General features: G+C 37.5%; 1 protein-coding gene across 7 annotated transcripts in view; it reads left to right on the plus strand.

Moving 5' to 3' along the window:
- LOC100244294 (uncharacterized) overlaps positions 1 to 26,964 on the plus strand; it is a 63,389-nt gene that overhangs the window by 29,779 nt on the left and 6,646 nt on the right. For 6 of the 7 annotated variants that reach the window (XM_059734634.1, XM_059734632.1, XM_059734633.1 and 3 more), the window contains 3 exons: positions 12,283 to 12,402; positions 12,477 to 12,551; positions 16,785 to 16,919. In XM_059734634.1, coding sequence (XP_059590617.1) covers positions 12,283 to 12,402; positions 12,477 to 12,551; positions 16,785 to 16,919 — 330 coding nt within the window. The remainder of the gene's footprint in view (positions 1 to 12,282; positions 12,403 to 12,476; positions 12,552 to 16,784; positions 16,920 to 26,964) is intronic. The other variant, XM_059734635.1, reaches the window with a different exon arrangement.

The following is a 26,964-nucleotide window of genomic DNA, read 5'->3' on the forward strand; positions in this document are numbered from 1 at the left end:
CCAGACAAAAGAACAATATCCAGAAGTGGACCGCCTGTCAATGATGTTTCCTGCCCAATCCGCATCTGAGTATACTTCAGTGTCACGGTTCTCTGTCTTTCTGAAGAATAGACCTTTCCCTGGTGTCATTTTTAAATATCTAAGAATCCTGTAGACTGCTTCCATGTGTTCCTCAGTGGGGCTATGCATGAATTGACTTACAGCACTCACTGCAAAGCCAATATCTGGCCGAGTCTGTGAGAGATAAATCAAGCGCCCGACAAGCCGCTGATATCTCCCCCTGTCTATCGGTGTACTTTCTTTCTCGATACCAAGTTTCTTCTGACTATCCATAGGAGTATCAATTGGTTTGCATCCAAGCATACCGGTCTCCTTAAGAAGATCGAGTATGTATTTTCTTTGAGAGACTACAATTCCCTTCCTTGATCTAGCCACTTCCATACCAAGGAAATATTTCAAATTTCCAAGGTCTTTAACTTCAAACTCTTCTGACAAATACTTCTTCAAATTCTGTAATTCCTCCATATCATTCCCAGATAGAATAATATCATCGACATAGACTATCAATATGGCCATTTTCCCGGCATAAGACTTCTTGACAAATAGAGTATGATCAGCCTGACCTTGTTTGTAGCCCAGCTTCAGGACTGCTTTTGTGAATCTATCAAACCAGGCTCGAGGAGATTGTTTAAGGTCGTACAAGGATTTTTGGAGTTTGCAAACCTGATTCTTTGCCATACTTTCTTCGAAACCAGGTGGTATTTCTATGTAGACTTCCTCTTCTAGGTCACCATTTAGAAACGCATTTTTTATGTCCAGTTGTTGCAAGCACCAATCTTGATTGACAGCCAATGAGAGAAGAATCCTGATAGTGTTCAGTTTTGCAACAGGAGCAAAAGTCTCCTGATAGTCTATCCCATAGGATTGTGTAAACCCTCTAGCTACCAAACGAGCCTTGAATCTCTCGACTGATCCATCTGCTTTGTATTTTATGGTGAAAATCCACTTGCACCCCACGAGCCTCTTCCCAACCGGCAAATCTGTGATAGTCCACGTCCCATTCTTCTCAAGTGCATCAATCTCATCTTGTACTGCCTTCTTCCATTCTGAAATTTTGAATGCCTCTTGTATTGTGTTGGGAACCTGAGTATCATCAAGAGAAGTAGCAAATGCTCTGTAAGATGGTGATAGCCCTTCATACGTAACATAATTCCCAATTGGATGATCTGTACATCTCCTAACACCCTTCCTCAATGCAATCGGCAGAGTAGAATCATCAATGCTGGGAATTAACAGCTCTCCAGCCCTATCCTCACCTATGTTCTATTTAGGAAGACTTGAATTGGAGTCAATATATTGGTCACATGTTGACTGTGATCCGTGCTCTAATTCCTGTCTTTTCCTCCTCCTGATGTAAACTTGTAAGTTCTCATTAGCAAGTTGTGGGGCTATAGGTTGAATAGGCATGGGAGATTGGATGGTCACGGGAGAAGGAACATTTGTGTGATGGGCTGGCTAGACTGATGACGGCATGGGTGTGGACAACTCAGTGGGCGCGAATTGGGAAGGATTTGGTGACTCTGAGTGAAAAGAAGGTACACCCTCAAGAAGAGACTCCCAAACTTGATGTTCATTCATGCTCTCCCCCTGAACATGAGATTTGGGATAGAAGAAGACATGTTCAAAGAAAAAGACGTCTATGGTGGTGTAAAATCTTTTGTTGGTTGGAGAATAGCATTTGTACCCTTTTTGGGTTGGAGAATACCCTAGGAAAATGCACTTATTGGCCCGAGGAGCAAATTTGCTACGATTTTGAGGATACACATGAACGAATGCCATGCAACCAAATACTTTGAGTGGTAAATCAGAAGAGGCTGCACGGGTGTGAGGAAATTGTTTTAAGAAAAGTTGACGTGGGGATTGAAAGGTAAGCACTCTGGATGGCATACGGTTAATCAAATAGGTAGCTGTGAGAATAGCTTCCCCCCAGAAATAGTTTGGAACATTAGAGGAAAACATAAGGCACCGGGCAACCTCCAAGAGATGTCTATTCTTGTGTTCAGCCACCCCATTTTGTTGTGGGGTGTCAACGCAAGAACTTATGTGGATAATGTCGTGATTTTGAAGATAAGTACTGAGACTACTAGTAAAGTATTCCTTTGCATTATTTGACTTGAGGACTTGAATTTTGGAATTGAATTGATTTTGAACCATAAGATTGAAGGTTTGAAAAATGTGTCCGACCTCTGACTTTTCTTTCATAAGGAAAACCCATGTTACCCGTGTGTGATCATCAACAAATGTCACAAACCATCGAGTGCCAAAAATATTTTTTATCCGGGAGGGACCCCACACATCACTATGTACTAGAGAGAAAACAGTCAAAGGTTTGTATGGGATTTGAGGATATACTGTTCGAGTATGTTTTGCAAACTGACAAATTTCACAATGATAAGATGCTGGATTTTTATTGATAAATAATTTGGGAAACAATTTTGCAAGGTAAACAAAGCTAGGATGACCAAGGCGATAGTGTAACATTATAATCTCACTATCTTTATTAACCTTAGAATTTGACACAGAATTGAAAGACTAACATACTCTGACACTGTACGCAACTTGCTTGAGAGACTTGGTTTGAGAATTGGCCACATGAGAGGAGGTAGAGCCCGGAACACAGTTCAGCACTGCCAATCATCTTCCCCGATTTCAAGTCCTGAAAAACACACGAGTTTGGATAGAATTTAGTAACACATTGGAGATCACGGGCCAATTTGCTAATGGACAAAAGATTACAATCCAAGTTTGGAATATGGAAGACAGAGTCAAGATATAAGTCTTTAGTAAGTTTTGTAGAACCTGTCCCGGCAATTTTTGACTTTGAACCATCAGCAATATGGACGGATGAATGACCATTACTTGGCTTGTAATTTTGAAGAATGGCAGCATCTCCTGTCATGTGATCAGAAGCACCTGTGTCCACTATCCACGGCTTCATTCCTCCTCGATTAGCAATGAAGGCTATCCTGGTAGTACTGCCACTGCCAACTTGGCTTAATAGTTTCTGTAGCATCTCCATCTGCTCTTTGTTGAATGGACTCGGCTCGGGAACAGATGTGCTCGCAGAGTTGGCAGCCACGTGTGCTCTGCCATCTCTGTCAGACCGTGGCTTTGGTTTCCAATCAGCCGGTTTGCCATGAAGCTTCCAACAAGCCTCCTTATAATGACCTGGTTTCTTACAATAATCACACCAAGGCCTATCCCGTTTTTGACGATCTCCACCACTACTATTAAATGACCGAGCAGCAAAGGCAGAAGCATCCAATGTTGGGGCAGGTTGCTCTTTGGATCCCATGATCACTTTCTTTCTACTTTCTTCACGCCTAACCTCTGAAAAAGCCTCCCTGAGACTTGGAAGGGGTTTAATGCCCATGATTCGGCCTCTAACATCATCAAATTCCCTGTTTAGTCCTAGGAAAAACTTGAACAGTCTTTTTTGTTCCACAATTTTCTTGTATGTTGCTGCATCATCCGAACATTTCCATGAGTGAGTCTCGAATAAGTCAAGTTGCTGCCAATACCTTGTGAGTGTGTTGTAATACTGAGTAACTGACTGCTCTCCTTGGCGGAAGTCATGTAAGGCTGATTCAACCTGAAAAAGTTCTGAAGTATTTTCAGAACTTGAGTAAGTTTCTTTGGCTGCATCCTAGATGTCCTTTGCAGTCCTAAACAGCAAAAAAATTTCACCTATGTCATTGTTCATGGAATTGATAAGCCATGACATGATCATGCTGTTTTCAATCTTCCACTTCCTGAAACCCAGTTTTGTAGTTTCTGGCATGACTGCTTCTCCAATGAGGTACTCATCCTTTCCTTTACCGCAAATGAACAGCAACACAGATTGTGACCACTGTAAATAGTTATGGCCATTTAATTTGTGTCCTATGATGAGAATAGGAGAGGAATCACTGCCACCAAGGTTTGGAATTTCAGATCTACCCCCTGATTCTAGTGACGTGACGCTGGATACTTGTGATGATGCCATTCCGTATTTTGACATGGATCGGAAAGGTAGAAGAACACTTCCCAAGGCACGTGCAGGGATTGGAGTTGAGAAAAAATAGCCGGAGGACGTCGGAAAAACTGATCAGAGGGCCCGCGGAGGCAAAAGAACCCCAAAAGAGGCACGTGCAGGGCTCGGATGGCAGAAACAGGTAAGAAGGGTGGTTGGCCGGCGTCAGGCGAGCCTGGAGGAGGAAGCGCGTCACCGGAAAGTGGCTCACGCGCCCTCACGCGCCGGCACGTGAGATGCAGCCGCCGACCGGAAAAACGCGCGTGGACGGCGCGTGGATGGTTTTCTGGCTCCGGTGCTTTGGGAAAAATTGGAGATCTCCTCCAGGCGGTCCTTGCGGTGTAGAAAAGTTCGCCGGAAAAGTTGCCGGCGGTGAATGTTTTCTGACGACGATTCGACCGACCGGAAAGCGTTTTCTCCCTTGACTCTGAGAATAGGGACTGATGACCGGAATGAGAGATGGCCAGAGAGAGAGATGGTCGGATTGAGAGATGGCCAGAGAGATTTGGCCGGAATGAATGATGGCTTGAATAAGAGGTGGCCAGAAGGGATTAGGGTTTCAGAAAACTGGCTCTGATACCATGAAGAATTTCTGAATTCCTTTATTGATTTTTTAGGTACACACCATACACATATATATACACAAATGACTGAATGAGAAAATATCAATCTAGCTTGATTTTCTCTTAAAATTAGGAAACTGAATCATCCTAAATGATCTCTCCTTTTTTATTCCTAAAATACTTTCCTAAATTAAAACCCTAACTTTGAATGCCAAATTTCAACACAAGGAGTAGGTGCTTTACCACCAAAGATCTTTGGATGTGTATCCTATATTCATATCCATGACCAATAATGTGGAAAGTTGGATCCTAGAGTTGTGAAGACTGTGTTCTTAGGGGGAGAATACAAGTGTTATCACCCTCCTACAAAGAAGATTTATGTTGTTATGGATGTGACCTTTGTAGAGAATCAACAATACTTTGATAGTACCTATCTTTTGGGGGAGAATATATCAACATTGGAAGATAGGTGGGATTGGGATGCGGAAAAAGAATTGAAAGAAGGAACAAACATCATTGTTGCTGAAAAGAATGATGTAATTGTTGCTGAAATGAATGATACAGTGGCTGAAACTGTGGATAAAGCTAATGGGAATAAAATGGTTGTCCATCCAAGTTAGAGAGATAATCCCAAAAATCCTTCCTACAACCAATCAAAAACTGTTTCACCAACGATACCTGCTGAAACTTCTCTTAACCTCTCACAAATAATGAAACCATCGCTGAGAGACCTAAAACTCCAATTCTCAATGTGTACTCTAAGAAGAAAAGATCCATCATCACATCTCTAGTTCCAATTGTCAACCTTGAAACAAGTAATGAAAATAACAATGTAAGTCTACCTTCTACTTTAGAGATCTCTTCTCCCAGTAGTCTTGATTTGCCTATTGCTTTTAGAAAAAGGGTTTGAGCTTGCACTTGTTACCCCATATCTCATTTTGTGTCTATGCAAAAACTTTCACCTCCATGCCAGGTCTACCTCTCACAAGTTTTGTTTCAACAAATACTCACCTCTATTTAAGAAGCCTTAAACTCAAAACCATGGAAAGATGCCATGAATGAGGAGATGATAGCATTGAAAAAAAATCAGACTTGGGAGATTGTTGATTTACCAAAAGGAAAGATGCCTAACCATAAATGGATCTTCACCGTGAAGTATAAATCGTATGGATCATTGGAAAGATACAAGGTAAGACTTGTCACCAAAGGGTACACTCAAACTTATGATATAGACTACCACAAGACTTTTGCACCAATGACAAAGATGAATACTGTCAAAATTCTTTTGTCTTTGGCTGCCATCAAGGCTTGGTCTCTAAATCAATTTGATTTGAAGAATGCATTTCTTCACAGAGATTTAGAAGACGAGGTTTATATGGGCATACCACTAGGATATGAGGAGACATGACAAAAAAACCAGGTAGGTAGATTGAAAAAATCCCTCTATGGACTAAAACAATCACCTCTAGCATGGTTTGAGAGGTTTACCAAGTCTATGCTTGATAGAGGCTATTCCCAAAGTCAAGGTAATCACACCTTATTCATAAAACTATCTTCAATTGAGAAAGTTACTGGCTTAATTGTGTATGTGGATGATATTATTGTGATTGGTGATGACCACGAGGGGATTTTAGAATTGAAGGTCTATTTGGAAAAAAAAATTGAAATTAAAGACCTTGAAAGTGTAAAATACTTTCTAGGAATTGAAGTGGCTAGATCTCAGCATAGAATTTTTATCTCCCAATAGAAGTACGCTCAAGATCTCCTTCAAGAAACAGGTATGGCTGGTTGCAAATGTATTAACACTCCAATAAAGGCTAATCACCAGCTAGAAGAAACACAAGAGAAGGAAGAACCAGTTGATCGAGGTATTTATCAAAGAATAGTTGGGAAGCTTATCTACCTATCACACACAAGACTGGATATAGCTTAAGTTGTAAGTGTGGTAAGTTGGTTTATGCATGATCTAAGCCACATCTCAAAACTGTTCACAGAATTGTTAGATATTTGAAAGGAACTCCAGGGAAATGATTTTTTTTCAGAAATGTGGTGAGTTTAAGTTAGAAGCTTATATAGATGCTGATTGGGCTAACTCCATGATAAATAGAAGACTGATTGCGGGGTATTGCACCCTCTTAGGAGAGAATTTGGTCACTTAGAGAAGCAAGAAACAACCCGTGTTGGCTCATTCTAGTGCAGAGGCAGAGTTCAAGGCAATAATGTAGGGTATATGCGAACTACTTTGGTTGAAGATAATACTCTGAGATTTGCGAGTGAGAGTGAAGAATGCAATGATACTTTATTTCGACAATAAGCAACTATAAATATAACACATAACCAAGTTCAATATGACCAGACCAAGCATGTGGAAATTGATAGACATTTTATAAAAGAAAAACTTGACTCTAGACAAGTATGTACCCCATATGTTTCATCCTCCAACCAGCTTGCAGATGTGCTCACAAAAGCATTATCCAATGCAAACTTTCAATAGATAATTAGCAAGCTTGGGATCCGAAGTATCTTTGCATCAACTTAAGTGGGAGTTTTAGAATAGGTAATAATTTGTTAGAATGGGCATTTTTTCTGTAAATTAGTTGTATATTTACAGTTGTATTATTCCCATTGATGTGTTCTGCTATGTATAGGATTTTAGGATTTTTTTTTTCCTAGTTTAGAGCTCTATAGGTCAACTAGTGTATTCTATATATCTTGTAATATTTTTTTTCTAAGTAATAGATCGGGTTTTTTTTTATCACTTTTTCATAAGTCTACAATCTTAAATAGAGTTGTGCTATTGTACTGATAGTGCTTGGCTTAAGAAGATGCTTGTGAAAGAAAGAGTACTAGAATTTCTTGCCTATTTGAATAAGGAATTGGATGAAGTTTGTGGACTTGTACTTGGTAAAGAACCTCTTCCTTCTACAAGAGAAGTCTTCTCAGAAGTTTGAGGGGAAGGAAGTAGAAGAATTGTGATGATGGACAAGACTAAACCTACTATGGTCTCTAAAAATTTTGCCCTTTGTGTTTCTACTATGGAAGGTCTATCAACTAAAGTTGGAATAACAACCGTTAGCCAAAGGAAGAAATTTAATGAACAAGAAAGATGGTGTGATTTTTGCAATAGGCTAAAGCATGCCATGGAAACCTATTGGAAATTGCATGATCAGCCAACAAATTGGAAGAGGCAAAAACCTGAAGAAAGAACCCAAGGAATGCGACCACTAGCAAAAACTCAAAAGTAGTTTTTCCTAGAGCTCTAAGTTTTGTTTCTAATACATCTTGGATTATTGATTCAGGTGCTTCAAATCATATGACTAGTTAATTTCAACTTTACTCATCCTATACTCCATATTATGGAAATTTAAAGATTAGAGTTGCATGGAAAGGTTCTATATTTCTTTCTAAGAATCTCTCTCTAAAATTAGTCCTTTACGTTCTTAATTTTGCATGGAAATCTTTTGTTTGTTAAGTAAACTAACCAGGGATTCCAATTGCATTGTAGAGTTCTCACATTTTTATTGTAAATTTTAAGACATATATTTGGAGATGATGACTAGTAGTGCCAGATAGGTTGATGGACTATAGTATTTTGGTGGGGATTCCCTTAATAGTAGAGAAGCTCAAACTACAAGTAGAAATGAAGTTTCTTTTTCTACTAAGAATCAAATAATGTTATGGCACAATATTTGAAGCAATTGTTCACTATTTTTGTTTAAGAATAAAAATCCTTAGTTTTTTTCAATTTGAAAGTTGTCAATTGTGTAAACATTATTGTGTTTCTTTTCAATTGAAACCTTACAAGGAATCTAAGTTTTTTGCTCTTGTTCATAGTGATATATGAGGAACTTCAAGGGTGACAAATTTAGCAATACTAGATGGTTTTTCACATTCATAGATGATCATACTAGGATATCTTGGTTGTATTTGATAAAAGGAAAATCCGAGGCTAAGTGAATTTTCAAAGAATTTCATAATATGGTTAAAACTCAATTCTAAATCCAAATAAGGGTTTTAGAACTGAAGCGGGAGGGAATACTTCCATACCATTCTTGGCTCTTCTTGAAAGGACAAGGTATTATTCATCTATTCTCATGTATTGACACACAACAACAAAATGGAAATGTTGAGTGTAAGAATGTATTTTTGTTAGAAGTGGCTAGGACTATTATGTTCACCATGAGAGTTCCTAAGTACCATTAGATTCTTACTTGATAAGTAGAATGCCTACTAGGATTTTGAAATTTCAAACCCCATTGCAGTGCTTCTTCAATTTTTTTTCCTAAACCAGAATTATTAATTCTCTCCCATTAAAAGTCTTTGAGTGTATATTTGTTCATGTCCAAAAACAACACTATTCCAAACTTGACCCTATGTTTGCCAAATGTGTGTTTCTTAGTTATTCCCTAACAACATCATTCCAAACTTGACCCTATCAAATGTGTGTTTCTTAGTTATTCCCCAACTTAAAAAGGGTACAAATGCTATGATCCCATTTTTAAAAAATCTTTTATGAGCATGGAAAATTTGAAAACAAGCACTACTTTACCATAACTTCTATTCAGGAGGGAGATAATTACTAGGGAATGTTTTTTTGGGAAAATTTTAGGTTCACTAACTATGCCTATACTAACTTCAAATTCAAGGGGAGAAACACTACTTGAACAAGTTGCATTGAACTTTGTGTCTACTCAAGGAGGAAAAAAGATCAAGGTATGGAAAATCAATCCCTCACAACTCACCAAACATCACATTTGAGTATATGTACCTTGGAAGAACATGTATTCCAACTCCTAAATCTCTTCTATATGTTATACTATCTTCTAAATCTCTTTCCTCGGATGGTTCTAGTGCAGCAAATATCTATAGTGAATGTAAATGTTCCAATTATGTTAGAAAAAAGTACTATTTGTATTAAACATCGTATTGCTAAACATGTCTTAGATCATAGATTTTCTTCCACTATGATGGTCTTTACCACTAATATGTTCAGTGTTAACATTCAAAGGGATATGCAGGAGGCTTTGATTGTTTTAGAGTGGAAGCAAGTTGTTTTGGAAGAAATGAGGGCACTTGAGAATAATGAGACATGACAACTTGTAGATGCACCAAAAAGAAAGAAACCCATAGGTTGTAAACGGGTATTTAATGTGAAATACAATGTAGATGGATCCACATAGACTTATAGGATTAACTACAAACATTTGCACTGGTTTGAATGCGATCAGAGTTCTCTTATCTCTTACAAACATCTTAAACTAGTCCTTACAATAGTTAGATGTCAAGAATGCTTCTAAAGGTGAATTAGAGGAAGAAGTTTATATGGTTTTGCCTTAGGATTTTGAAAGAAGATTTGGCAGTGAAAAGTATATGTAGGCTAAAAGAAATCACCCTATGGACTAAAACAATCACTAAGAGCTTGGTTTGATTTGCTAAGTTCATTAGAAGCAACAAGCACTCATAAAGCCAGGTAGATCATACTCTCCTCTATAATCATTCTAGTGATGGCAAGCTTGCTATACTAATAGTAAACGTGGATGATATCATCCTAGTATAAGTTCATTAGAAGCAATGGGCACTCACAAAGCTAGGTAGATCATACTCTCCTCTATAATCATTCTAGTGATGGCAAGCTTGCTATACTAATAGTAAAGGTGGATGATATCATCCTTACTAGAGATGATGTAAATGAATTAGAGAGATTGAAGAATTTTCTGGCTAAAGAGTTTGAGATCAAAGATTGAAGCTTTACATCGATGTTGATTAGGCTAAGATAGGCTTAATATTTAAAAGCACAATAGCCTTCAGATTGAATCATTAGATTGATGCTGATTAGGCTAAGAAACGGATAGGAGATCTACTTTAGGCTATTGTTCTTTTGTAGGAGGAAACCTAGTGACTTAGATGAGCAAGAAGCATCTTGTTGTTGCAAGAATTTAGCCAGCTGCTCATGGTATTTGTGAACTTCTTTGGTTGAAAAAGTTGCTTCATGACCTAAGAATTCCTAGTGAGAAGCTAATAAAGCTCTTGGTATTTGTGAACTTCTTTGGTAGAAAAAGTTGCTTGATGACGTAAGAATTCCTAGTTAGAAGCTAATAAAGCTCTATTTTGATAAGAAGGCAGCTATTAATATTACTCATAATCCACTTCAACATGATAGAACTAAGCATGTTGAAGTAGACCGCCACTTCATCAAGGATTGAAGTAGCCTTCAGATTGAATCATTACATTGATGCTGATTAGGCTAAGAAACGGGTAGGAGATCTACTTTAAGCTATTGTTCTTTTGTAGGAGGAAACCTAGTGACTTAGATGAGCAAGAAGCATCTTGTTGTTGCAAGAATTTAGCCAGCTGCTCATGGTATTTGTGAACTTCTTTGGTTGAAAAAGTTGCTTGATGACCTAAGAATTCCTAGTGAGAAGCTAATAAATCTCATGGTATTTGTTTACTTCTTTGGTAGAAAAAGTTGCTTGATGACCTAAGAATTCCTACTGAGAAGCTAATAAAGCTCTATTTTGATAACAAGGAGGCAGCTATTAATATTACTCATAATACACTTCAACATGATAGAACTAAGCATGTTGAAGTAGACCGCCACTTCATCAAGGAAAGGTTGGAAGTAGGATTGATCTGCATGCCTGATGTGTCTATTGAAGAATTGTTAGCAGATGTTCTAACTATAAGGGGCTCCATAGATATCTTCAAACCAACTTAAGGGGGAGTGTTGAAGATCTCTAAAGTTTAAGAACTAGTTTTGTTCTAATTTAGTGCATAAATAGCTAGGAAAATTCAATTATATATATATTAAAAAAAGTTAATTCCAAGTTTATAGGAAGTTGTATAGTTTGTTAATTCCTTTTTTATATCTAGAATCTATCATACATAGTTGCATATAAATAGGCATTTGTACTCCTATTTTTTGAAATTAAAAAAATAATAAGAATTGTACATTCTTCTCTCAAATTGTGTTAAGTTACCCTAGGACCTTAAATTCTCTTGCAATGTCGATGCCCTAGATATTAAATTGCATATATTGATGATAGAGAAGAATAAAGAAAAAGAGAGCATAAATGAACAAAGGGTAGAAAGCAAGAAACTATTCTTGCATCCTTAATCGATGTATGTTTCATATGCACACAAACATAAATACCTCCAAGCCCCATCCTCCAAAACTTAAGAAGCAAGGAATAATACTACTAAAACTATCAAGTGCATGTCATGAAGATTATCTACATTGTAAATATATCTTTATTCTAGGGGTTGTATGTCTAATGTAAAATGTGCATACATCTTTTTGACATTCCCTTCTCAAATATAAACTATTGTGCTTAGTAATTCACTAGCTGCTTTGTGTAATCTCCAATATTAAGAAGTGTAAAATAATACTAAAACGATCAAGTGCATGTCATGGAGATTCTTTACATATCTACTGTAAAATGTGCATCCAACTTTTTGACATTCCCTCTTTGTGTAATCTCTTTCTCTCACTACATGTCTACATTCTTTTTATGGAATGGATTAAGTTTGCCTATCTTCTCTAAAATGTTGTACATCTCTTTCAGATTTGCCCCCTTTGTAATTGATTGTTAGTGACATCAGCTAGAATGTGTAATGTGTTTTTTTTCTCTAATCTATTTGCTTTGGCAGTCTTTATTTCGAAAGAAGAAGCTCTTTGTGCATTTTGTTTTGGATCCTGTTATCGTTGGTGATTCATCAGCCGGATCATCCTTTGCTGCTAGATATGGTTGTTTAGTCATAATAGAAAATGTAAGGTTCAGTACTTCTGGAAATGTCCAAAATATTAAAACACTAGTGAGCTAAAAGGTTCTCTATCTTTTCAGGTTGAGCGATTAGATGTTGGAGCATTAGTCTCAATAAGGGGAATTGGTCGTGTCAAGATCATGGAATTTGTTCAGGTGAGTACTCAAGAGGATTGATTCAAACTTTGCAGTCTTTAGTGAATTTGTTTTTCTTCCTTATGTTTTTTCAACTCACTATTTTCATCCTTATTTGATCTAATTCCTATATCAATTTATTTTTTTTTGATCTTTCTCTACATGTCTTTGAGGCTGAAGAGTGTGTTCATCATCATATACCTTAAGATGTTGATAACCTGGTTTCACATCTCATAAATATTAGATTCTCCTATGTATCTTCCCTTGTTTTTTTTCTGTACATAATATCCACCTTTGTTTCATGTAAATTCTAAATGATGTGGGGTTTTTGTATTTTTTTTCTCTTTCCATTGTTTTACATCCTTATTTATTATTTCAACATCACACCTCTATTGGGTTTTGAGGCCGCACATCATCATATGCCTCATGTGTTTAATAATCTGGTATGACATCCCATCAATATTCCATTACCTTCCATGATATCTGGTAAGTCATATAGATTGCTCCTCAATATATTCCTCAGGTTCCTGTGATAAGGTATTCAGTTGTGGAGGCTTTCCATCCTTGTCTAAGATGTGAGGTTTTAAGAAGCTATTGATTGGTTTATTCAAATGCACCCTCTTCTACTATGGTCTTTTCTAATTTGAAAGAATTATCTCATAAGAGCAAGTGTTGGTTCGCATGTCAATGGTTTGGTTAGAAGATTCTTGATCCTAGTGGTTTGTTTTCCTAATGAATATATAGACTTTCCGAATTTGCAGGCTGCTCAATCCTTCTAAGGTTCTTAAAAGACAATTATGCTAAGTCCTTTCAAGTATTAGTTCTCTAATCAAAGGGCGAGATCTTGGGTTTAGCTGGTAGAATTGAACATTCACAGGATAAGAGAGAATTTGTACAAAAATATATAGACTAATGAAAGATAGACTTTGAGCATAGCACCATAGGTCCATAAACCATCTCTCTCTCTCTATTTGAAAGAATTATCTCATAAGAGCAAGTGGTGGTTCGCATGTCAATGGTTTGGTTAGGAGATTCTCAATCCTAGTGGTTTGTTTTTCTAATGAATATATAGACTTTCCGAATTTGCAGGCTGCTCAATCTTTCTAAGGTTCTTAAAAGACAATTATGCTAAGTCCTTTCAAGTATTAGTTCTCTAATCAAAGAGCAAGATCTTGGGTTTAGCTGGTAGAATTGAACATTCACAGGATAAGAGAGAATTTGTACAAAAATATACAGACTAATGAAAGATAGACTTTGAGCATAGCACCATAGGTCCATAAACCATCTCTCTCTCTTTGGAAGCTCTTTTCCCAGGTTGTGTGTGCAGGGCTAAAAACATGTTTGGACGATATTTTTTTGTTTTCATTTCTAAGAAAACTGAGCTAAAAAAAATGGGAAAAAAAAATGTAAACACCAATTTGGTGTTTCCAAAATTTTCGTTAGAAAAGTGAAAACCGTTTTTTTAAAAATTAAAAATGAAGAAGGGATAAAATCACCTTGTGTGACCCACGATAATAAAAGGATTATAAATATTGTAAATATGAAAAAACAAAATTTGTATGAATAAAACATTATTTCTCGAAATCAACTATTATCTTGACAGTGTGGTATAAATATTTTGTTTATTTATTAGACTATATGAATATGTTTTTATATTAGAATAATTTATTTGATTCTTTATAAATAAATTAGAATATTTTATTAAACCCCACTTTAAAATAAAAACATAGTGAACAAATATAAAATAATAATGTAAAATACGATATAATAATGATACACATATAATGTGTATCAAATATTTTGTACATATATATCGTAGAAATATTATCCATTTTAATAATATGCCTCATTTATAACAAGAGTATTATATAAAATTTTAATTATATTTCTTTTACTATTTTTCTGTTATTGAAAACTCAAGATCAAACAAAATTTTACAAATTTAATTTTAAAAAAAATAGTTTTCACTTTTTTAATTAAATAGATTTTCAAGAAAAGAAAAAATAAGTAAATAAAAACTGTTTTTAGAATATGAAAACTACAAAACGTTTTCCAAACCAAATGCAACCTAAGTGTTTGTTCACTTGTTCTCTCCCCAGTATTTTCATTCCCATATCTGTATAGGTGTTTTATGCTTCATATAATATTGCAGTTTCTCAATTTCTTATCTTCTAATATTTTTAGTATTTTATTAATGTTAATGACTAAAGCATAAAACACTCACATGGATATGGTAATACAAAAACTGGATATGGAAGCAAGAAAACAAACACTTTGAAACTTCAGGGCAGATAACACGTACACACAACTAAGGGAGAGAGCTTCATGTGGTTTACATGAACCACTAACTTTATACATGTAGAGGACAAGGAAATCCGAGAAGATAAGGCAAATCTACAAGAAATAAGTTTCTTATAATTTCTTAGAGGAGAAGAATTCGAGTGGACTTTGCAAAGGAATCTGCAGCTTTATCCAAACTTTTAGGACATGACACCAAAGTAGTAGAGGAAGTTCTGGATTTTCTATTTTAGAATGATAGATACAACAGCTGTAATGGTGACTTGGTTTTCAAAACTCTTGGGTTTCATAACCTTCTCTGATGCCATGACAAAGGAATGGGAAAACTTCATATATCCTTCTTGAAAAGTATGAAATGCAATGCAAATATTTAGAGAAGACTCTTATATCAAGAAAAAAAATCCAACTCATAAATATATAGAAAAGGATTCCTATTTCATCAAGGGAAGTCCAACTCATGGAAAAAGGAAAAAAAAAATACTTAAAGGAAAATAATAATATCTCCTATTCTTTCTTTAACAACGATTAAATTCAATTTCTAATATTATCTTTAGTTGATTGGGGCAAAGTCTTGATGTTATTTATAGCCATTAGGAAACCCAAAAAATAAAAGAAGGCACCACACACTAAATCGGACAAACTTAGATTGTAAAAGAAATGAAGGATAACAGCTAGCAGCCAAAAAAAAAGCTCAAATAAAACATACCAATTGGCAGTACTCATTCAATAGGCAACTAAGAAGTTGCCTAGTGTTGGAAAAGAAGAATTAACAACCGATCAACACTCTGAATATTAAGGAAGAAAATCGAAGGGAAGAAACTTAGCCTAACCTAGGCAAATGTGAACACATCTTCTAATCCATAAGACAAGTTGAGGGGCTAAAGTTTGAAAGAGGAGGAGAAGAGATTTTCTTTGGATTTTCTTGTTCCTCTTCAATAAAGGTACAAAAAACCATATATAATGCAATTCAATTATAACCTTGTTACTAGAAATACAAAATACCTTGTTAATTAACTTTAACAAATATAATGAGTTTCAAAACATATGTAATATCTCAATTACTCAATCTGGGTGGTAAGTAATCCATGGCCAAAACATGAAAAACCATAGATGTCTAACATAAGGTAGTTTGGTGTCTCAAGGACATCCTTATGAAACATGTAGAATAATAGGAATAGTGCTGATATTTTCTCAAATCATGAAGTTGTATCATGTTAAATATGCTTTTTAGAATTCGAGCATATAATGCTTATCGTATATTCATTTTGGGGAACAAGCTTAAAGTCCTCAAGCTCACTTACATATATATATGTACCATAGTTCTAATAAAACTTAGGACACTGAAAGGGGAATCAAAGAGATTAGAATATTGAATTCCATTGACTATGTAGTTTTCAAAAACTTGATCTGGACACATAAGCATGATTTTAACTGAATATTATCATGATTACAGCTTGAGTATTTGTGCTAGGATCACAACACCTAGAAAATTGAAAATCTACCCCTTTATGTAAGTTCTTTCTATAACATTAACATTGTACATATTGAATATACGACCATTCAAAAGATATAGGAATCAAGTCTTTGACTGGATTTACATCATATGAAGCTTAGTCCAACTCCTGAAATCTTCAACTATTTTTTATATCTTTTTAGCCTAAAGTTTGTATCATCACAGAACCCATAATCCTTGTTTGCTTATATATGATTCTTTCTACATTCTTGTTCTTTAACAGTTCTTCCCAGTATGAAATCTTCATGACAAAGTTGCTCAATTCCCTATGATCCATGCTAAATGAAACTTATTACTAATGATGATAAGGAAAATGCGGAATGGAACTATTAATCTATGATGGTTTGTTGGAATTAAAACAAAAATTGTAAGATCATATGCCAATGACAAAAAATTTGAAGATCTTATGCTAACATTTTGAAGTTTTCTCGCTTGACTTGTAGGCAGATCCATACTTGAAAGGTATAGTCATTCCAATGCAGGACAATATTTTTGAATGTGAGAGTGAAATAAGCTCTAAAGTTTCAGAACTTAAGGAGGCTCTTTACAGTTTGAATAGCTTGGAGATCAAACTAAAGGTATGTTCCCTTCATATGTATGTTTGAGTGGAGTAACTGATATGCAATTATTTTCCTCTATATATTTTGCCAAATTCTTTCAAAATTAATTTTTCAAACATCCTTTACTTTATATATATACAACAAATAATTTATGTTGTTTGAGACTGCTATTCAAACACTTAAGTTACTAAAAATGAAAAAATTGTCTCAATTAGAAAGCGATTATTCTTTACTAGATTTCATAAATATTCTTCTAGATGTAATAAATCAAAGTCCAATCGAACCAGATGTAAAATATCAACAATTCAAATAGTAAATTATTTGCAGATAAAAATATTAACATTTGAATAGGAAATATAAAGTTGTTTAAATAATCAAGCCTTTAATAAGACTTGACTTAGATAAATCTTTTTGTGTTTGTCAAAGAGACACCAACAATAATAATTTTGATGACTCAATATTAGAAATTTGGTATCAAATATAACCTACATTAAATGTAAACTTATTCTTATATTTCAATGGTTATCATAATCACTAAGTTTCATTGATGATGGTATTCAATATATGAAGCCTTAAAATTGAACATGTAAATGAGAGAGTATTATTTATAAAAGATATTATAATACTTGTTCGTTATTTATAAAAGGTCATTTTAAAGCTAAACCACATCCTTGAATCCTAAGATCTTGTTTGACAATTGTTTTTTAAAATAGTTTTTAGTTCTCTAGAACAAAAAAAGGGAAAATATTACAGTTTTTTATTTTTTAAGAAAAGAAAACAAGGTACTTTTGGAGAATATTTTTTATTTATTTTTAATTGTTTTAACTTGTTTTTTAAGAGTTGTTTTAAAAAATAATTGTACAAATATAAAGAATGATTAAAAATAAAACACTGATAGAAGTTATTTTTAAAACACATTTAAAAGCATAAAAAATAGGTTAAGAACAATTCAAGTTCACAACCAAACTTTTGTTTTACATTTTCATCAAAGAATAGTTTTTAGAAACTATTCTCAAAAATGGTTTTTTAGGACAATTTTTTAAAACGTTTCCACATATAGGCCCTGAGGACAATTTTGGAGAATATTTTTTATTTATTTTTAATTGTTTTCACCTGTTTTTTAAGAGTTGTTTTAAAAAATAATTATACAAATATGAAGAATGATTAAAAATAAAACATTGATAAAAGTTATTTTTAAAACACATTTAAAAGCATAAAAAATAGGTTAAGAACAATTCAAGTTCACAACCAAACTTTTGTTCTACATTTTCATCAAAGAATAGTTTTTAAAAAATATTCTCAAAAATGGTTTTTGAAAACAATTTTTTAAAACGTTTCCACATATAGGCCCTAAGTACTTGGTTTACTATGAAGGAAAAACTCTAATCTTTTAAACTTGTTAAAAAAAGAATAGAAGACATTATTATTTTCTATGTGGTATTTTTCCTTTTTGTTTTTCTGTACATATAAATACTGTAATGACTTGCATTCAACCATGTAGATATTGTCCGCTCTGAACCCAAAAGGGGTTCTCATGGATTTAAAACGCGTCAAGAACTTTTTCCCCTATCCGATGTGAGGCATAACAACCACCCCCCATGTAGACACAATGTCCTCATTGTGTCCCATGGGATTACGAGGCTAAATAGATAAACACCCCTTACAGGGCCAAACAAACTCCCACACCGGGGTTGGGGATAGGCTCTAATACCATTTGTAATGACCCACTCCCAACTGTATAGATATTGTCCGCTTTAAGCCTAAAGGGACCCTCGTTTGTGATATCCCACATCGGATAGAACGCGTTTTAATCCTATAGACGTGATATAAGTATGGACTCTTCTTAATCCTATAGACACGTTTTAAAGTCGTGAGGGTCCCTTTGGGTTCAAAGCGGACAATATCTACATGGTTGGATGCGGGTTGTTACAAATGGCATCAGAGTCGATTTCCGACCCCGATGTGGTGGTTTGTTTGGCCCCATAGGGGCGTGTTTGTCTATTTGGCCTCGCAATCCCATGGGACACAACAAGAATGTTGTGTTGTTTGCATGGGGGGTGTTTGTGATGTCCCACATCGGATGTAGGAGAATGTTTCTGGCTCTATATATGTATGGGCTCCTCTTAACTATGTAGATGCGTTTTAAAGTCGTAAGGATCCCTTTGAGTCCAAAGCGGACAGTATCTACATGGTTGAGAGCGGATCATTACAAATACATACATATATGGATGGAAAAACTCATTTACAAGCTTTACTAGAATTCATTATTATCTTCTGCATTTCAACCAAAAAGTTCATCATATCATGATCTTTGTAAGCTTATAAATAGATCTCATCTTCTTATTATTATTTTATTTGGAGACCATTTTAGGAAAACTAAGGGACCATGCCTAGTTGTAAGAATTGCAATATGGAAAGTTCAGTTACAAGTTTTAACATTATTCATTGTTATCTGTTGGATTCCAAATCAAAAGTGTCAACTATTGATCCATGATCTTTGTCAACTCATAGATAGAGTCCACCTCGTATATTTTAAAGGATTAAATTTACAAACTGCAATGATGCATAAAGATCTAGAACCCAGTGGCTTATAACCAAGATTCCACTGAATCATACATTCTCATATCCATGAGTATCTCATTGAGCAGGATTATTGTTGTTCCAGTGAAAGCTTTTACACCACTTGTTGGTGCAACAATATAAAGATAAAAATAAATTCACACATGAAGGTACATAAGGTTTAATAAAGTTTAGTCAACCATGCCTACATTAATAGATAAGAGAAAATCAAATCAATCATATACCATTGGGAAGTTATAGAGAAAAAGGAAGAAATGGATACAAATATTGAGTCTGAAAATATCGAATGTTTCCCACTTCTAGTATCTAAATGTTAAGCCTTTAACAATGCTCCTTATATTTGTATTTCCTGTGTAGTTTTCATAAGTCCATCTCAATCTCATAACTTTTTCCCTTCATGATACAAAATATTTATAAAAATATTTCTAATACTTTTCTCTTTTTAGCTAAAATCTAATTTTATGAAGAAATATCAATATATGAAATATTCTAAATAATATTGTTTTACCAAAAGGATTATGTCTACTAAATAGGAAATTGAGACACGTCCCAATAATCACCATCTAGATCTTTCTAGGTTAGCCTAGTATCGATTTGAAAAACATGTTCCAATTTATCCAACCAAAGTCTTCAATTATTAAGCAAATACATTTTTTTTTTATCAATAAGTATAAGATTGTATTGCAAAGAGACGCTAAAGAAGCGACCCACCAGATTACAGTATAAAGGGACTTACCCTCTTACAAAAGGGCCCAAACCTCAAAGGACCAGGCAAAACAAAAAAACCCCTCCCTTAACGCATACACACCCAGTCTATAAAATCTATTAGGGTCGAAGGACCATCTTTTATCCACAATTTGGATTCCGACCACAAAAAATACACAAAAGATGCTTTCAGCCTTTGAATGGACAACCCACAATCCTCAAATGCAATTGAATTTCTAGCCTTCCAAATAACCCAAAACAAGCATAACGGTCCCAATTGCCACGCCACCTTCCTTTTCTTTCCCACAAAAGACCCCCTCCACCCTAAAAGGGTTTCCTTGACCGACCGGGGGAAAACCCACGAAACACCAAACAAGGAAAGGAACACCATCCATACTTCCCTCGTTTTTTCACAATGGATAAGAAGGTGGTCAATTGTCTCCTCACTCTTATGGCAAAGAAAACATCTATTTGTCATAACCCAACCTCTCTTTTGCAAGCGATCCAAGGTTAGGACTCTCCCCTAAGAAGCCTCCCACGCAAAAAAGCTCAATTTGGGCTGCACACAAGAGTTCCATATAATTTTTGAAGGGAAAAAGGCAAGAGACCCCGGCTGCATGGTCCTATACAAAGATTTCACCGAAAAATCCCCATTCTTTGATGTCATCCACTTCACCTTATCCTCCTCATCCCCCCTAACCTTCTTCCCCTCCAAGCAACAAAATAGCCTTTCCACTTCTTCCAACTCCCAATCATTGAAAGGTCTATTGAAACAAGGGTTCCAACTTCCCCCCCATTCCCCCTCGGTTGTCCACACTTCATTTACCTAAGCCTCTTTGTTTGAAGCTAAAGCAAATAAAGAAGGAAAAGCCTCGCTCAAAGGGATGGTTTCACACCATTTATCTTTCCAAAACTTCACTTTCTCACCATCACCACAAAACCAACAAAAGAGTTCACTTGATGCCCCATTTTACTTATTGCCTTCCACAACCCAAAACCGTAGGTCTCCCTAGACTCACAAGATCTCCACCCTCCTCTTTCCTCCCCATATTTCCCTCTGATCACTTGGTTCCAAAGAACCTTTCTTTCATTTTCAAAACGCCACACCCATTTGCCAAGGAGAGCCCTATTGAAGGCCCTGAGACTCTTAACCCCCAACCCTCCGCTTCTTTTGTCTAAACATACAATTGACCAATTTACTAAATGTGGTTTTTGCACAAGAGCCCCTCCACCCCACAAAAAGTCCTTTTGAATCTTCTCCAATCTGATTCTAACCGCTCTAGGCATCTGGAAAATCGACATAAAATAAATCGGTAAATTTGACAATGTACTACGCACTAGAGTAATCCTCCCCCCTTTTGAAATGTACTGACGTTTCCACATAGCCAATTTCTTTCTGAATCTTTCTTCTATTCCATCCCACGCTGCAACGCTTTTGAACGGGGCACCTAACGGCATTCCTAAATAAGTGGAAGGCAGTTTTCCCACCCTGTAACCAAACTCATCAGCCAACTCATCCACATTCTCGACTCTACCAACCGGGATCAGCTCACTTTTCTCCAGATTTACTCTTAACCCTGAAATTGCCTCAAACCACATTAACAACCAGCCCATATACAATAACTGATCCTCCTTTGCTTCACAAAATATCAGCGTATCATCAGCAAACAACAAATGTGACATCTGGACCCCTTCACTTCTTCTTCCCCGAATCATACAAGGCGCCAAAAACCCCCCAGCCACTACCTTCTTTATCAAAACACTAAAAGCCTCCATCACCACTGCAAAAAGGTACGGCGACAGGGGGTCTCCTTGCCTTAACCCCCTTGAGCTTTGGAAAAAACCCGTAGGGCTTCCATTCACCATAACTGAGTACCTAACAGTGGATAGACACCACGTTATCCACCTGCACCATCTTTCCCCAAACCCCATCTTCTCCATTACTGCTAAAAGAAAATCTCAATCCACGTGATCATAGGCTTTCTCAATGTCTAATTTATAGAGAATCGCCCCTCTGTTGCTTTTCACAATGGAGCCAATTGCCTCATTAGCGACCAACACTGCATCCATAATCTGCCGTCCCTCCACGAAAGCGTTTTGAAACGATGAGATGACCTTGGCTAAGACACCCTTCATTCTATTAGCCAACACCTTAGCTAGCCAGTTATACAACCCTCACCAAGCTAATTGGCCTAAAATCCTTCAAGTCCTCTGTTCCCCCTTTCTTAGGAATCAACACTAGGAAAGTTGCATTCAAACTTCTTACAAAGCTCCCGGTCTCATGGAATTGCCTAAAGAAGTTCATGACCTCTTCTTTAACAAAATCCCACGAAAATTGCCAAAAAGCCATTGAAAAGCCATCAGGGCCTGGCGCTTTCTCGCCACAACAGCCTAACAAAGCCCTAAAAACCTCCTCCTCCGTGAAAAGCTTCTCCAGCCCCTCCACATCCCTCTCTTCCAACCTTTCAAACATCAAAGCATCTATCCTGGGCTTCCACCCCCTCGGATCTGCCAGCAGTCCCTGGTACACCCTGCAAACCACCTCTTTGATCTCCCTCTCCTCATTGTACCATCTCCCGTTCACTTTGACTCTATTCATCTGATTTCTTCTTCTATGAGCATTAGCCATATGATGAAAAAACCTTGTATTTCTATCCCCCTCTTTCAGCCAAATTTCCCTGGACTTCTGCCTCCATGACGTTTCTTCTAAAAGGACCCACTTCTTATACATCTCTCTTGCCTCCTTCCTAGCTTCTTCCTCTTCCAAGGACAATTCGCGAACCCTCTCTTCCTTGTCCCAGAAATCCAATGAATTCCACACCTCTTGCTTCTTAACCTTAATCTGTCCGAAAACCTCTGTGTTCCATTTTTTCAGAGTCGGTTTTAAAGCCTTTAATTTCTCGCTCAAAATGTAACTGGCTGTCCCACTAACCTGGATCCCCTCCCACCATTTCCTCAGCTCCTCTTTGAAGCCTTCCTCCTTCAGCCACATGTTCTCGAATCTGAAAGGTGTGGGCCCTCTCCTCATCTCCCCTCCATTAAGAATAATTGGAGAATGATCTAATACTGGTCTAGCCAAAACACCTTGAATACACTCCCGGAAATGAGCTTCCCAGTCTTCAGATATAAGAAACGGTCAATTCTCGATTTTAAGAGATTATTAAAACCTCCACTCCACGTGAACATCCCCCCCTGAAGGGGCAAATCCCTTAGCTCTAACTCCTCTATCACTTCTGTGAATCTCCGCATTGATGGGGACAGGCGACCTCCTCGGCTCCGCTCAGAAGGGAATCTTATCATGTTGAAGTCGCCAGCAACACACCACGGTTTGTTCCACAGCCCTTTGATGGCTCCCAATTCGCTCAAAAACTCCTCTTTCTCCACCTTCACAGAGGGCCCATAAACTCCTGAAAACGCCCAACAAAAACCATCCTCAACATTCTTGAACCGGCAAGAAACTGAGTAATTGCCCACCTCCATTTCCTCTAACTGCAACACCCTATTGTCCCCGAACACCACCACCCCCCCGCCGCACCCCTTGAATTCAAAGCCCCCCATTCTAGACATCTTCCTACCCCTAAACTCCTCACAATTGCACTCGTCATCTCCTGCAATTTTGTTTCCTGGAGACACACTAAATCTGCTTTCTGGGTTTTAATCACATCTTTAATCAATTTCCTCTTCTCTCTGTCATTTGCCCCCCTTACATTCCATGACACAATACGAATCCTCATCTAACACCCTCTTGATGCCCCCTGTCCCCTCCTGACCCGCTATAATTCACCGACCAATTTAGTTTCTTCAACTCGCGATCAAATCTTGAGGTTCTATGTCCTTTCCTCTTTTTTCCGCTTAGATTCTCACTTCTATCTCTTCTGTCCCTCATTTTATAGAGAAGTTTCAGAATATCCCTCTCACAGCCCTCTGTTGGCATTCCCAAACAATGGAAAAACTTTGCCAAACAGCTGTAATTCCACGATTCCATATCCTTATCCTCTTCCTCGCCCCATTCCTTCCTTCCTTCTTTTAGCGGGAATAACCCGCTCGTACTCTTCTCTCCCATTCTCTCTTCTGCCAGACGCATGCTTAGAGGGTTGATACTTAACCCCTCTTCGGTTTCCTTCAGAATGACCTCATGGCCACATCTCTCCTCCATCTCAAGCAAAGAACCCCCCATCCCAAAGAAAGGAGAAGAAGAAGAAGAAGAGGCCCGACCCCCCCACACGCACACAGTCGAAGGCTTTAAGAGGGAATACCTAGAAGCTTCCTCCAAAAAGCACTCGTCCGTTATTGAGCAGCGCTCTGATATCCTTCTCGCCGCTGATGGCCCCATCCCTCCTACTAGACTGTCTTTGGCGAAAAATTCCTTAGCAGGCACAAGGCAAGACGAAGCCCTAGCATTTACGCCAGGCTCATGCCAGGGAGACTTATAAGCAAGCGGGGCCCAAACTAATGCTAGGCTGGGCTGCCCCTCTCCTCCTGCCTCTTTGGGTCTGTAGTCCAGCCGGCCCAGCCCATCCTTTTGAAAAGAAGATGGGCCAACATCAGCAGCCTGCTCCATTGAGGTGTATTTCACCGTTAAGCTGGGTTGCCCATCTTTCTCTACCGCTTTGGACCTATTGTCCAAATGACCCAGCCCATCCCGTTGCGAGAAAGAGGTATCCACCCTTGAAGCCCGCTTCTCACCCCTATTGTCCATCTAACCCAAAAAATTTCTTTGAACACTTAAAGGGCCTTCATGAGCGGCCCACTTCCCACCTCTACTTGACTGGCCCCTTTCCCAACGAGCCCTTGACCCATTTATAACCTTTTGTTTTTCTACCCAAGCCTCAGGACTCACATGCTCCAGGCTTTGGCTATTTCTGGGCTGAGTCACTTCGCACCCAATCTTGCAGCTATCAAGCCCACCCACACAGTCTATTTCACTTGAGCCCACCTCTCCTTCCTCCTTGCTATAACCTGCCAAACCGTCAACTGAAACTCCCATCTTGTCACCATCACACTTTTCTTTTCCCGTTCTTTTTCTGACTGCACCTAATCCATCAGCTTCAGCTGCACGCCATCCTTCCTTTTCCTTCCCACCACTGTTCCCGACGCGTGATCCCTCATCCCCTTTTTCCCTCATCCTTTCCCCCTCTCTCCATCTCAGGTTCATCATCGGCTCCACTGCTGAAACTCTTGGCTGCACCTCCCACCACAGGCGGACTGCATAGCAGAAGGACTTCACTACTAAATTCAAAGTTCCTGGAAAAAAATTTCCGCCATTCTTTACCAAAATCCTGGCCCATTGAAGTTGAGAAAGATTCTTTGTATCTTCATCCACCTCCACCAAACCTCCACAGCAATCACCAATACTTTTAAACATTTCTTCACTCCAACAGTGAAGCGGAAGCCCCACCACCCTTACCCAAACTTCTTTTGTTTGGCTTCCAACCTGCAAACACCCAACCTCCTCATTCCATCTCTCTAAATGCAGCAGCCTATCCTTAAATCTACGCGTCCCCCTGTTTAATACCCTCACTGTTTCCCCTTCATCTTCAAATTCCAACAAGAAGAAAGGTTCTCCCATCTTCATCACCTTAATTCCTTCCCTAAGGTTCCAGCTGCGTTTCCCCAGTTTTTAAACGAATCTAACTCCATCTCCATCACTGCCCCTTCCCACCTACCAACTAGGCAGCGCCCCAAACCTTCCTCCCTTCTCCTCAATCCCCTTCCTCCAGCCTGAAGCCAAAGCTCTTCGCCTACCCTTCCAGCCGGTCCTTTAGCCACATCTAGGAAGCTCTTTTTCTCCCCCTGCTTCTTCTTACCAATGCACCTTTCTTCCTCATCATCTAATGTTGCATCCTTCTTTTTTGAATTGATTTGGGTTGCTTCTACACCTTTGTCTTCCTTTTTAGTAACTATCCCCAACGCCCTTAGCTTCTCTTCTAGAATGGCCCATCCTCCTATCACGCCCTTCCCTTCAGGAAAAACTAAACAGAATCTTTTAGCCTCTACATCCACAACAGAGCATAAGACGTATCTTCCTGCCCCGTTTACACGCCTCTCCAACCGGAACTTTCTTCCCTCTTCTTCCCAGACTTTAACCAATCTTCCTTTCTTTTCCTCCCTGCAACATTCTTCAAAACATTCCAGTAGCTTTCTCAAACTTGATACCCCAAACCTGATCCAAGAGGAAAAGCCTCTACTCCTTTCCACAATGATACCTTTTAGTTTCCCTTTGATTTCCTCTATAGACACTTCAAACGTCTTCGATTCAATCGCTACCCAAAACTTTGCCATAGCTAGACTCGAACACTATCCAAGACTTCAATCTTTCCATGTTAGGCTATCCTCTCCATCCCAGAGAGAGATCCTCCAGATTATAAAGCTGAATGGTGTAAAACTTTACCATTTATATTCCCTTTTCAAGCATATTGCATATGGTTATTGTGTTTTAGTTGTGGTCCATGAGATGCTTTTCATGGTGGAAAATGAGTTTTTTTTTTTTAAGTCCTTGATTTTATTGCTCTATGGACCATCCTTTTATTTGTTTTATGGATCTTAATGCAAACACTAATCAGATTGGCATGCCTATCACCTAATAACTTTAGATTTTTAGTTAAATATGAATAATTTAACATGGTATTTAGAGCCTTCCTTTTTGGGAGGCAATGAGTTTGAGCCTCAATGTTTGTTTATTTTCCTATTTATTAAATCCATATGTGAACGAGGAGATTGAGACCTTATATAAGGCTATTAGGTTACGTGTTAGTCAACTTGATATAGATTGTTGGCA

Source organism: Vitis vinifera, chromosome 18, assembly GCF_030704535.1.
Source record: "Vitis vinifera cultivar Pinot Noir 40024 chromosome 18, ASM3070453v1".
In the NCBI taxonomy this organism is placed as follows: Eukaryota; Viridiplantae; Streptophyta; class Magnoliopsida; order Vitales; family Vitaceae; genus Vitis; species Vitis vinifera.